Genomic DNA, 13,233 nt, shown 5'->3' with positions numbered 1-13,233 from the left:
CTGAAGCTTAAAAAGATTAAAAAGGCATGCAGAGTTGTTGTTCATCATTAACTGTGTACAATTCAGAGGAAACAGACACATCACCTACTGTCCTTTAAAAATTCCATCCTCTTCACTAGATTACTATTAAAAGGTCAAACTCCATAGTCAGAAGTTCCTTTCTTATTTCTTGAACTGACGTGGTCACATGATGTAGATCATACTTTTTGGAATCTTGACAGAAATGGAAATATATGATCGTGACCAAAAACACGTTTCTGTATTTTGTGTCTCGAAGATTTGAAAGTTTTAAAGGTGTACATCGAGTTTTCCCTGGACCAGCCAAAAGGAGGTCTGCACTTTGTTGTTCCTGATGTGGAAGGCAGCATGGCAGAGAGAGGAGCTCACGTATTCTCCTTTGGATACCAGAACTCCACCAGGTATAGAAACAATGACTAACCATGATTTATTGATTTTGGCATTTTTGCCTTTTTATTAGATAAGACAGATCAACAGTGTGAAAGAGGGGGAGAGAGAGGGGATGACATGCAGCAAAGGGCCACAAGCTGGACTCAAACCCGCGGCCGCTGCGGCAAGGACTGTTCCGTTATTCATGGGGCGCCTGCTTTATCCACTAAACCACCTGACACCCCAACCATGATTTAATTTGAGTCAAATAACACATTCTCCCAATCCACAATGCTAGTTAGAATACATAAAACTGAAGATTAAGGCCACAATCACACAAACGCGTTTTAAAACTATTGCCATACTAGGTGTTGACAGATTATCGGCCTGGCCGATTATCAGGGCCAACATTTGGCATTTTACCGATTATCTGTATCGGCATTTTAATTTAACGATTGCTGATAAAATTAATTAAAAAGTGCAAAGAAAGTGTCAGCATGGGAGGAACTTTTACTTTGTTAAAACCCAGGGAGCTATTTTTATTTATTCATTTTTTATTTAGATTTTCTCTTGACTTTATAAAAAATGTTGGTGGGAACTTGCTGTATATGATGTTGAAAGTTTCAGTTTTGATAAAGCACTTGCTAAAGGCATTTAAACAAAGTTTTGTGGTGGAGTTTGTTATATTCCAAATTCTAAATAGTGACAGAAAGATTTTCTTTTTTATTGTAAATGCGTATTGGTTCCAAATACCAATTACTGGTCTCATTAACTACCAATAATCTGTATTGGTATTGGCCTTGAAAAACCAATATCAGTCAACTCCTACTTTTTATATCCACCCATCGATTGATTGTATCTGAAAAGCCACAGGTGTGGTGAATACCCTAATTGACAAGCAGCTCTGTGCAATGACAATGTGATGATAACAATAATAATATTATTAATAGGGATTATGAACTTTATTTGTATAGCACCTTTCAAAACACAGTTACACAGTACTTTACAATGAAATAAAACACATTTAATAAACATAAACGTAAAAGCAATAAAACATGAACACAATATATAACACAGTATATGATATATAATGACAGTGTATTAAACTATGCACACGTATCTGCTCAACTGAGGCATCTAAAACAGCAAGAGTGTAAACATCATTTGTCCTACTGTATTATTCATGAGAATACATTTCAAAACATGCAAATATTGTTTAATGATTACGAGACATATTTGAGGGATTCTTTTAGGGGTGACTTCATAAAAAAGTTGCTGAGAAGTTGCTGTATATGATGTTTAAAGTTTCCGTTTTGATTAAACGTTTGCCAAAGGCATTTAAAACAGATTTTTGTGTTTGAGTTTGGTATATTTCAAATTCTAAATATTGACACAAAAGATTTCCATGTTAATAGTAAATTCATATTGGTATATTTCGGTCAACCCCTAATTGAATCCCCTAAAACTTAATGTCCAACTTCACCACAAGGTTCAAACAATGAAATGTTTGTTTTCATTTCAGCACAGTACCTGTACATTTTTAAACCATTGTCTCTCCTAAGTACATTGTAAAGCTTCCTAGTTGTCTGTCATGTAACAACTCTTATAAGGTCTTATTCTTTTTCTTTGCTCCCGACTCTCTGGATACTTCATGTGCTCTTGTACAGACTGACATATGTCACAGTCTTATGAAAACCCATGATAGTCAGTGGTCAGTGCATCCATTTATGGGCATGTACCTGAAGCTCATCATATTGTCTGCTCCCCCAGATTCTGGTTCCCCTGTGTGGATTCCTACTCAGAGCTGTGCACATGGAAGCTGGAGTTCACTGTGGATGCTTCTATGGTGGCAGTGTCCTGTGGTGATCTGGTGGAGACTGTCTACACCCACGACATGAGAAAGAAGACTTTCCACTATGTCCTCCCCATCCCTACCGCGGCTCCCAACATCTCCTTGGCTGTGGGGCCCTTTGAAATCCTTGTAGACCCCTATATGCACGAGGTGGGTTTGTTTTGAGCGGAGGTGGTGGGTTGAAATCATGATGTTTCTGCATGTAGTTTGGGATGTTGGAAAAACAATCCTATGTTGCTGTTTTTGATTGATTCATTTTGGCTAGCAGAAGGTATAATGATGCGATTCTTTTACTTGAACAGCACAGCACCACTTAAAGGGATAGTTCACCCAAAAATTGAAATTCAGTCATTATCTACTCACCCTCAGGCTTTTTGAAAGTTGGGTGAAGTTTTACAGTCCACAAAACACTACCAGTTTCATTGGGTTGCTTCGGTCCCAAACGACTGAAGCAAATGGTGACTAGGATTCAAACGTTAAAAAATACATAGTAAAACCACTAAATGTCTCCATACTGCTCGTTTAAAGTAATCCAAGTCTCCTGAAGCCCCAACGTGCCAAGTTGTTTTGAAAAATGTCACTGGCATCATGTTTTTAGCCTTGTTTTAGCCTGTAGCTCAGAGTGTGGGAGCCGTGTTCACATGTGCATGCACACATGAGACTAACAAGAGCTTGCAGTATCTGCACACCATTGTTGACATGCTACTAGGAAGCCTCCCCTACTTGCTTGCTGCAAACTCAGGAGGTCTCACTATGTTTGTGAGACCAGGATAATTGCTTAACAACACTACAGACTACAGCCATCTGTAAATCATTATGTCAAAGTTGTTTTATATCAACTAAAAACATCATGAGATGGATTAACTGCAGGTCTGTTGTAATGTGGTAATATTTTGTCCATCCTTGCATTTTCTGTTAATGACCACTAGATGTCCCTAAACACATGGTAGCAGTATTGAAGAGTAATAGAATTCATTGATGTAACATAAGGACACCGTGCCAATGTAATAGGTTTGAACTTTTAGACTTATTTCTCACCTTTTACTCCCCTTTTACTTCCTTTTTGAAAAATGCTGAATAAATACCTATAACCTTGTACGTTTTCCTGTTGCTTCCCAGGTGACCCATTTCTGCCTGCCTCAGCTGCTGCCACTGCTCAAACACTCCATGTCTTACCTTCATGAGATCTTTGAGTTCTACGAGGAGATTCTGACATGCCGTTACCCTTATTCCTGCTTTAAGACTGTGTTTGTGGACGAGGCCTATGTGCAAGTGTCCTCCTATGCCTCCATGAGTATCTTCAGGTAAGCACAAGTTAGAGTTTGTGCCTGATTCTTTGTCCTTTCAGGTGAGGATAGGATTGGCAATTTTGTACATAAATGTTTTTGCAAACAGCTCTAGATAAATGTCAGTATCTTTGAGGTTAATTTACACAAAGCTGTTGCGGATTCTTGTTCAATATGTGTTTACTGTATTCTTCTCATTCTGTCTCACTCGAGTTGTTGGCCTTGTTTTTTTTTTCAGCACCAACCTGCTCCACAGCGCTTTGATCATAGACCAAACCCCAGTGACACGTCGCTGCCTGGCTCAGGCCTTGGCTCAGCAGTTCTTTGGCTGTTTTATCTCCAGGATGTCATGGTGAGACTCAACGCAGCCTTCATTTATAAGTTTAAGCCACTCAAAAATATCAATAGCAGTTTAAGTGTAAGCTATATGTAGAATATTTTCACCACTTTACCTTGCTGTAAGACAGCCCTTACCGACAGGGATCTGAAGCCGTTATATCAAAAACACAAGACTTCACTGAGAAAAAGTCGTTTTACTCCGCAAAATGGCAGAGTTGCTGGTTTACTGCTGCCTCCATCAGCTGTTGTGGAAGGTAAAAAGGAGCAAATATTCAAAAATAGTGTTTAGTTAAACTGATAGTGATTTATTTAGGTGGCTAAAATATGTTTTGCTGCGGCTCCGCCCACAGCAGGACATTACTTAGCTTCCATGCTGTGTCGGTGTTGTGGGACTGTACTTAATTTATCAAAAGAGGTGGGGGGTGTGAATGTCACATTGACTTTTCCCCCATGTTTTGTTTAAGAAATCAAATCAATTTGCTTACATTTCAGAGGTTTAAATGTATGTTAAAGGCTACTGAATGCAGCACAAGAGATCTGATGTCGAGCCAGGTTTCTGAGGGTTAAAGACTGGCGAAGCTGTCTACATTACGGAACAGATCGACTTCCAATCGAATTATCTGGGTTTGTTCGTCCGACTTCGGGAAATTCAAATTAGTCTTATTTCAGTCAGACTAACACGTTTCCATGTATTTTAAAAATCCAGTTTTAGTTGGACTAACACAATAATTCCACGTTTTCTAACATCATGTAAACATACTGAGTGATTTGTTAGCTGTGCAGAGTTGCAAAAGTGTGCAGGGTTTGAACTTCTCTGTCAGGCTTTCATATTATTCTTCACACAATTACCTCCATCACTTTTCACATGCACAACCAAGTGCAATATCCTCATGGAGAGACTGTCCAAAATTGTGTGCTGTTATCCCCATTTGTGTAATTCATCATGTCTTACCTCTCTGTGACAGCAGGCCACCTTTGACTGTGTTCATTTGAATCAGATAGAAATGCATCAGCCTTCAAATGTGATCAAATGGTGCATTGTACCAACTAAGCATTCTGAGAGTAAGTAACGTTAACCTCGGGCCAGATTTGCATGTAATGGAAAAGTATTGTCATCATTGTTTGGAAGCACAGTCACATAATGTACAAACCACTTTCAGTTGAGCCCAGCAGTTCTCTCAATTGCGTTCTGGTGTTTTTTAGGCGTGTGGTTACATTTAGCCTTCAGACTTTTCGTATAAGGCCGGTGATGAGAGATTTACAACAGAGTTAAGCTGTTGTGTCAGTTCTGGGAGTCAGAAGTCGGGCCAGCGCTGGCCTGAATGACTGTGTACGTCGACATGATGGATCACCATGTTACTGCTTGGCAACTCGGCCAGTGCGTTCGGCGTGTGTGAGAGACTGAAGGATAACACGGGGGGGAGTGGGGGGGTGGCTCGCTTGTGTTAAGAGGTTCATCAACAGGACTTAAACACTTTGTGCGTGAACAGAAATGCCTAGGTGTCCATCTTTTCCCTCCTCTCATCCTCCGTACCCCCTCTCTCCCCTCCTCCCCTCTCCTCACTGACCTCTAAACACACATCAGATGTGGGGCCTTGGTTTGCTTTTGTTGTGGAGCTGGCTGCTGTCGTGTAAGAAAAGACCTCAGGAAAGTCAGATCTCTTTGATTTCAGCAAAGTGGGGCGCTGCCTGCTTGCAATTAATCAGAGTGGGGGTTAACTGGGGCCTGTAATTGAAAACAGGCCATGCTCAGTAGCCCATCAGGCATAAAAGAGAAGGCACAAAAACAGAGAAACATTTTCAAATCTACGAAACCATATTGACAAATAGTGAAGTTGGTTATGAGCTTTAGAAAACAAGACATTGGATTACTGTTTACCTCTGCCTTGTAAGCCTGTCTAACAGAACAGTATTTTAATCACGTTTGGTTGTGTGCTACTATGACGCTCTATGTGCCTGTTTGTTGTATATTCCAGACCAAATTTCCCTTACAGAGACAATAAAAGCTCTGAACTGAACTGAATTTTAAGTACACTTCACAAGTAGATGCCTAGTTAATAAGATTAATAGTTATATTTACTTCCATTTCCCAAGGCAATATGTTTCCTATATTTTTTTAAAGTAAAATTAACTTGTCAGATTTTAAAGTCTGTGTTTTCCGAAGCTTTGGGGCTACTTTTCAAGAATACTTTCACACATCTGGAAAGTTGACATTGTGAATGAAAGGAAGTTCCAAGCTTCCACAGTTCTTAAAAATCCATAATCATAATATGATCCACAGAGATTGGATTAAATTACACTGCCATGCTGTCCTTAATGTTGATTATAGCAGATACACGGATGAAATCATCTTTACCACATAAACCACACTGGTCTCAGTTCAGCATCAAGCGGTGAAGCCACCCTGGTTGAATCAGGGTATTGTGTCTCTCTTGTTTTTTTTTTACAAGCTAATAAATCCAGGCTTATAAATTTATGAGAGTTGTGTTTGCTGTGCCAAGTTTCTTCCAGAAATGCCACAAGGGTAAAATTTACTATTACACATTGATGAAGTAACACAAGTGTGGCCTTAAATACTTTAAAAGGGGTTTAAAAAAGAAAAAAAAAGGTGTCTCCTTTGGAAGAGCTCAAAACAGTGTGGGCAACAGGGTTTGCTCAGTTTCCAGGTGTTCACTCATAGCTTCATATTTCTGTTTATTCTGGCCTGATTGTTAAGTAGCTTCACACTTCTTGCCATAAATCGAATGCTTAAAAGAGGCCCTTTGTCGTCTGACCCTGACTGATTGCAGGGCTGAAGTTAATTCACTTAAAAATCTGGAGTTAAACTGCACTTCATTTGCTACTCCTCACTGTGAATAATTCTTAAAAGTTTAGACATTTACCTTGAAGGAACTAAACTTGGTATTTTGCAATGATTTGTATTTGACCGCAATGGCATGATGTGTTGTTGCCTCTGTAGGGCTGATGAGTGGGTGTTGAAGGGAATCTCCGGCTACATCTTCGGCCTTTACCTGAAGAAGACCTTTGGAGTCAATGAGTACCGGCACTGGATCAAAGAGGTAACCGTTTCTTGTTTCAGCTGTCGTCATACCTCTTTCCTCAGGATATAGGTAAAAACCTAGAATTGATTTCCCTTAATGTTAACGTGATGCAACTTATTAATCAATCATCAGCTAATCTGAATCTGTCCTGATGCATCTCAACCTTGTAGTCATTGTAGTAACTAAATGTCAGTTTAAGCATTTTTTTGTTATGAGCCGGTTTGTCAAATATAACAAAAAATTTCAATAGATCATCTTGGGCTTTGGGAAATTACAGAAGGCACCTTTCACTGTGTTCTGACATTTTATTGACAAAATCGTTAGGGAGAAAATAGCATGCCTTATTAATTAATGGACTATGACATTTTTTTAAATAATAAAAATAAAGTTAGTTGCAGCCCATCAAATGATGTGCAAAAAAGAAATGTATTTATTAAAATAATTGAATTTATTAAATTTTAATAAATGTTATTTTGTTGTTTCCCAGGAGTTGGACAAGATTGTGGAGTATGAACTAAAGATGGGAGGAGTTCTGTTACATCCAACCTTCAGTGGAGGCAAAGAGAAGGACAAGTAAAACATTGAATTTCAATTTAAATCCCTATGCATCAGTTACAGTAATTTAGTTATAATATTTGAAATGTAAGTCATTTTCTGCATCCTAATTGCACTAAATCTTTTCTTTTCAGTCCAACACCCCACCTTCACTTCTCCATCAAGCACCCCCACACTTTGTCCTGGGAGTACTTCAAGATGTTTCAGTGTAAGGCCCACCTGGTGATGAGGCTGATAGAAAACAGGATCAGCATGGAGTTCATGCTGCAGGTGAGACAAAGACAGTGATTCCTTGTCTTCTGCCTCTGTCACTCTCCTCTAAATCAGAATTTGTTAACTTTATAACTGAAACTGCTTTAGTCGTTATATGAGTTTTTTGTTTTGTGCCTGTGTGTCCTTTGCGCTGTCTTTCTATAGGTTTTCAACAAGCTTCTGAGCCTGGCCAGCACAGCCTCGTCCCAGAAGTACCAGAGCCACATGTGGAGCCAGATGCTTCTGTCCACTCACGCCTTCCTCAAGTCCATCTCCAACGTCTCAGGCAAAGACATCGGCCCCCTCATCAAGCAATGGGTGTATCCTTTTATTTTTAATGAATTTGTTTGCAAACAAACTTAGTGATAATTAAAGATCTGGTTGAACTTTATGACTCTACGCAGTTGGGAGCAATTGAGGTTCAATGCTCAGTTATGTCAGACTGTGAATCATCCTTCAAAATAAAGCATTTGGCAGGTATTTATGCAGCCCTACAGCTCCAATTCCACTGACTTTGAACTACAAATGTTGCCACTACATACAAATAATATTAACTTGGTGAAACCTTCCCCACAGTTGGTTGTTTGTTCAGACTTTTCTTGGTTATCTTGGTTAACTTTTTCGTACGCAGAGACCAAAGTGCTGTGGTGAAATTCTTTGGCAGTTTTGCCTTCAACAGGAAGCGGAACGTGCTAGAGTTGGAGATCCGTCAGGACTACACATCATCTGGAACTCAGAAATATGTGGTGAGTGTTCAGATACAGTTTTCAGGATTGTATAAATGTAGAATTTACATAACCTGATCTATTTTTTAAGTTTTCTTTTTCTTTTTTTTTGCTCATGGATCCATACAAGCAAGTTTTCATTCTTTCCACACTCAACAAAAGAGCTGAAACACCTGATTACACGGTTTGTTGTCTTGACATGGCATATGAAATTGTTATTGAAGAGGATCCAGGACTAGAAAAAATACTATTATGTCAGTGCTCTGATGAATACATTTAGACAAAAACTGGCTTCATATCAAGATTTATTGGGAGAAACCAAGCAATTCTATGGAAAATGAGACAGTCGGCACCCCCATGTAGCCTGAATGAAAAGGTCCTTTGTTTCATAACATATTTTTCCTACACCTGTGACGATTTAAAAAAGAATGGCAGGAGAATCGGGCTCCTGAGATCTAATTTTATAATTTTAATAATAGTCAACTATTTTAGGTTACCCCTACTGGAATGAATGTCTTGTGAAAGTCCATTTCTTTTGTTAGTAGGTGATTTCTGTTTGTTTGTGTTTTAGAGCAGCCAAAGTCGAGGAGCACTGTTGGCCACTAACCTAGTCTGCATACCCAGGATTGCTGATGCTATTAGTCAGTGAATGGATTAGTTATTTTTATAGTGCAGAGTAACAGAAAAAAAGAATGAATACATCATTTTTTCTGTTTAATTTTCTACACCAGTTAATAAATGGGACAAAAAAATGCTGTTTTTCCTGAAACTGTCCTGTTATGTTGGAAAACATAAGAATCCATGACTCTAAATGGATAAATGAATGTAGAAATGTTACAGATTCTGTCTTTAAGGGGCTAGAAGTACTGTAACGTTGCTATTACTTCAACTAATCATACGTGTATTACCCTGCAGGGTCCCATCAAAGTGACAGTGCAGGAGCTGGATGGATCCTTCAACCACACGCTGCAGATAGAAGAGAACAGCCTCAAACACGACATCCCCTGTCACTCCAAGAGCAGACGGTATGTGCGGCTGCAGAACACACTGGTCCATTCACACATGATTCATATTTTATTATATTACCCTGTAGTAATACTTATGTTTTATTAAATATTGTATATATTCTTTGTCTTTCTGCTGCAGCAACACCCATGACCCCCCTTGAATGTGCCCCGTGTCAGTCTTGTAGTTTTTTATGGAGTAATTGCTGATTGTTCTGTTGGTGTCTTTTCTCAGAAACAAGAAGAAGAAGATCCCTCTGATGAACGGAGAGGAAGTTGACATGGATTTATCGGCTATGGAGTAAGACATCGACTCTGCTACTATTTGACTTGTTAATATATTACGTATTGCATGAATGTTGTCTTTTCTTGTTAAAGCTGCATTTCATTTAAGTAATACAGTTTTTAACTTGACCATAGCAAACAAACAAACAGTGCCTCTATATGGCTTTTATCAGTCTCACCTTGTTAAGAATAAATGTTGTGTGAAAGCAACAATAGGTCTCTGGGAAGCAGCTTCCACAGAGGTACCTGTGGAAATTAGGAATGTGGGTTGAGTTACTGTACTTTTCTTTTTAACCTTCTGTCACTGTGTTTGTCCCCTGTTGTCTGCAGTGCTGACTCTCCTCTCCTGTGGATCCGGATCGACCCGGACATGTCCATTCTGAGGAAGGTGGAGTTTGAGCAGGCTGACTTCATGTGGCAGTACCAGCTGCGCTATGAGAGGGATGTAGTTGCACAGGTGGGCTGATGGCAAGAGTGAAGCTCTCCACACTGGCTTTTTCAAACATTTGTAAATCATTACTCGAACATCCACATGGACCATATCACCCAGCAGTTTGTTTAGTTTATTACCTACAATGAGAGCAAATCACTTCACTCCTAATGTGTGCTTCCAGCAGAAATGGGCTCCAGTAGCTGGTTACATTTTGGATCAGACTCCTTGTTGACAAAACAACCAGATTTGCTAAGTTCCAACTTTGACTAATCTCTTCATCTCTCTTCACTCTCTATTAAGAGAGAGAGCATTGAAAACATTTCGCCAACTGCAGCTATCACGATTTAAAATCAGATTAATTTCATTAGCATTTTTATCCTGTATATTCTGCTGCTCATCTAATTTTCAGATTGTAGCTGCAGATTGTGATCATTAATTAGGCTGTTATAGACTGGAGTGTTTCTTTCTCCGCTAACAAAAGCTGATTAGACATCTTTTGGTGGGAATTATTTTAGCATTAAGTTACTTTCAAATGTGGAAATGTAAACAAAATATGATTTGATAAATGGATTCTGCACTGGATTTGACTAGGATAAAATGCTATAGAAGCACATCTTTTGTTTGTAGTTTGAATTTCATAAGATGAGCCTGTACCTTATCGCTCTCTGTTAGGAGGAGGCCATCACAGCTCTGGAAAAGTTCCCAACTCCTGCCTCCAGACTGGCTCTGACAGACATCCTGGAGCAAGAACAGTGTTTCTACAAAGTCCGTATGCAGGCCTGCTTCTGTTTGGCCAAGGTATGTGTGTCAGTACGTTTACATGCAATTTGTACGAGCTGATTAGGTCATTTAATTGTACTACTGTCCTTGTCCCAGTATAGAGAGATGCAGCGAGGGAGATATGTCCCCTTTCAGCTAGTTGCAAAAGACCTTTATTTTTTAAGCAGTCGATGATATAGACCTCATCACAATCATAACTGTTTATTTATAATAACTGTGGTTGAAAATGTTGCACCGTGTACATACAATCAAACAGTGCTGAGCAAACTCTGCCTTCATTGATTAGTTATAAAAAACAAAATCAATATCAATTTAAGTGTACACTATATTTGGAATATTTTCACTGCTTTACCTTGCTGTAAGCATGGCATTGCATCAATCAGCTTCCGTGACGGTGTTCTGGGACTGCACTTTTATCAGAGGAGGAGGGTGGCTGGGTGGTGCCTCTTTTATTTAAAACAAATATAAAATAGTACATTTTCATGTTGTAAATCCCTCACCTGAGCAAAAATCCCCTCCTCAGTGCAAGTCCAATTTCAGTTAGACTAACATGTTTACATGTATTTTAAAAGTCAAGTTTTAGTTGGACTAAAAGTTTCATCAAATATGACTTAAGTTATTTCTATAAAAGTTACTAACTACAGCTTTAAAGGTATCTGGGTCAGGGCTGCTGCCCGTCAAAGGTAGATTTATAAGCTCACAGCCCGATGTCCACACTGCAGGGCCTATTGAAAGATCAAAACATCATTTAACATGAATACTGGGCATCCATAGGAATGCCTAGCATATTTAACTGTGTGTTGAAAAAGAGAGTGTAGCTTTGCAAAGATGGAGTGAGAGGGGAAGAGGAGATATGGGGAGTAATGTGGATGGATTAGTAGATGAAAGAAACTAAGGAAAGAGGAGGGAAAGAAAGGCCGAGGGTCAGTAGGTGGATGAAGGTTTGGGAGGTCTACATGAGTGATGCATGGAGAGAGAGAGAAGACAGAAAGAGAAAAACAAGCTTACAGTGTCACAGAGACTCTGAGAGTAGCAGATCTGACAGTTTGAATTTATTTTTCAGAAACTTGTTAGTGGAGGATGACAGAATCTTACCTGTATTTCCTGTACTTTGCATCTTTCTCACTCATTATTTGGGAAAAAATCATTTTTTTCTAAACTCTTTTGTTGAAACAATATTGTTAAAAGGGCTACAGTATGAGAACAACAACTTCCCTCAGCCAGCAAGGCCACCCACCAGTTTAACCCTCGCTGCTCAGTTGACTGAATAATCCTATTCTGCGGCTGCAGGAAATTCTCTATTCTCTGGATTCGGTTTATTCCAACTTTAACCCCACTGGATTTTCTGCCATTCGGGTTCCACCTGAACCAATATTTTCACAACATGATAAACTGAGTGGAGGTTGAAATGGCAGCACTTCACTTCTTTCATTAAGTTGCTGTGTTTGGCTACAGAACCCCCAACAGACTCCATCGTAATGGCCTTTGGTGCTGCACACACAGATTGACATGCAAGCTCGTACACAGAGACACACACACACACACTCACAGACCCACACTAACCACAGAGTGAAATATGACTGACTTCAGATGGACTTGGCCACATTGTGATTGGTTGGGATGGCATTTACTTGCTTGTTATTGATAGAAAATGTGGTGAGGAAGAAGGAACAGCCTCGGGCTGAAACACTGGGGAGGGGGGTGGGGGTATAAAAACTGTCAAATGCATACACGTTAAAAACTCTGACACACAGAAAATACAGATGTGTTCGTGTGCGCGCACACACACGCACACAGACACACACATATATACAAAAACATTCCGGTGTACATGCCCCCCTTTATTTACTTTACCAAACGACAACATCCTGTGTCAGTGACCCTTAGCCCCATATTACCACATTAACATAAATTCCCCAATATCCTGTTGGAACCCAAAGACCGCTGGAGCCACCGATCTTCATACCTGTGGAAACCTCATGTGCTGCCTGTGTGTATATTTGCCTTTTACTTTGTAGTTCAGTTCTCACCGCAGAAATTATAACGGACAGAAAGAACATTGTTACACAAGTTACAACATTCTTGCCCCATCGTTTTTGTGCCATGCAGCATTTCTCAAGTAACTACCACAATAGCTCTTGAGAGTGCAGCTCATACGTCTGTGTACATTTTACATTCCTCATGCTTTGCAGTGATTTGAAGAACATTTAGTTTTTAAGTTCAAAAGTTGTCTGTCTGTCCCATTTTTGTGATGCGATATCTCAAGAACGCCTTGAGGGAATGTCTTCAAATCT

General features: G+C 39.5%; 1 protein-coding gene across 4 annotated transcripts in view; it reads left to right on the top strand.

Moving 5' to 3' along the window:
* taf2 (TAF2 RNA polymerase II, TATA box binding protein (TBP)-associated factor) overlaps positions 1–13,233 on the top strand; it is a 42,251-nt gene that overhangs the window by 13,270 nt on the left and 15,748 nt on the right. For all 4 annotated transcript variants that reach the window (XM_088084989.1, XM_042490669.2, XM_042490668.2 and 1 more), the window contains exons 6-18: positions 278–419; positions 2,158–2,389; positions 3,359–3,543; positions 3,764–3,877; positions 6,824–6,923; positions 7,393–7,478; positions 7,595–7,730; positions 7,878–8,032; positions 8,344–8,458; positions 9,353–9,462; positions 9,677–9,742; positions 10,057–10,183; positions 10,832–10,957. In XM_088084989.1, coding sequence (XP_087941115.1) covers positions 278–419; positions 2,158–2,389; positions 3,359–3,543; positions 3,764–3,877; positions 6,824–6,923; positions 7,393–7,478; positions 7,595–7,730; positions 7,878–8,032; positions 8,344–8,458; positions 9,353–9,462; positions 9,677–9,742; positions 10,057–10,183; positions 10,832–10,957 — 1,694 coding nt within the window. The remainder of the gene's footprint in view (positions 1–277; positions 420–2,157; positions 2,390–3,358; positions 3,544–3,763; positions 3,878–6,823; positions 6,924–7,392; positions 7,479–7,594; positions 7,731–7,877; positions 8,033–8,343; positions 8,459–9,352; positions 9,463–9,676; positions 9,743–10,056; positions 10,184–10,831; positions 10,958–13,233) is intronic.

Source organism: Plectropomus leopardus, chromosome 11 (genome assembly GCF_026936395.1).
Source record: "Plectropomus leopardus strain MGB_pleo_1.0 chromosome 11, ASM2693639v1, whole genome shotgun sequence".
NCBI lineage: Eukaryota > Metazoa > Chordata > Actinopteri > Perciformes > Serranidae > Plectropomus > Plectropomus leopardus.
This window is presented reverse-complemented; position numbering and strand designations above follow the sequence as displayed.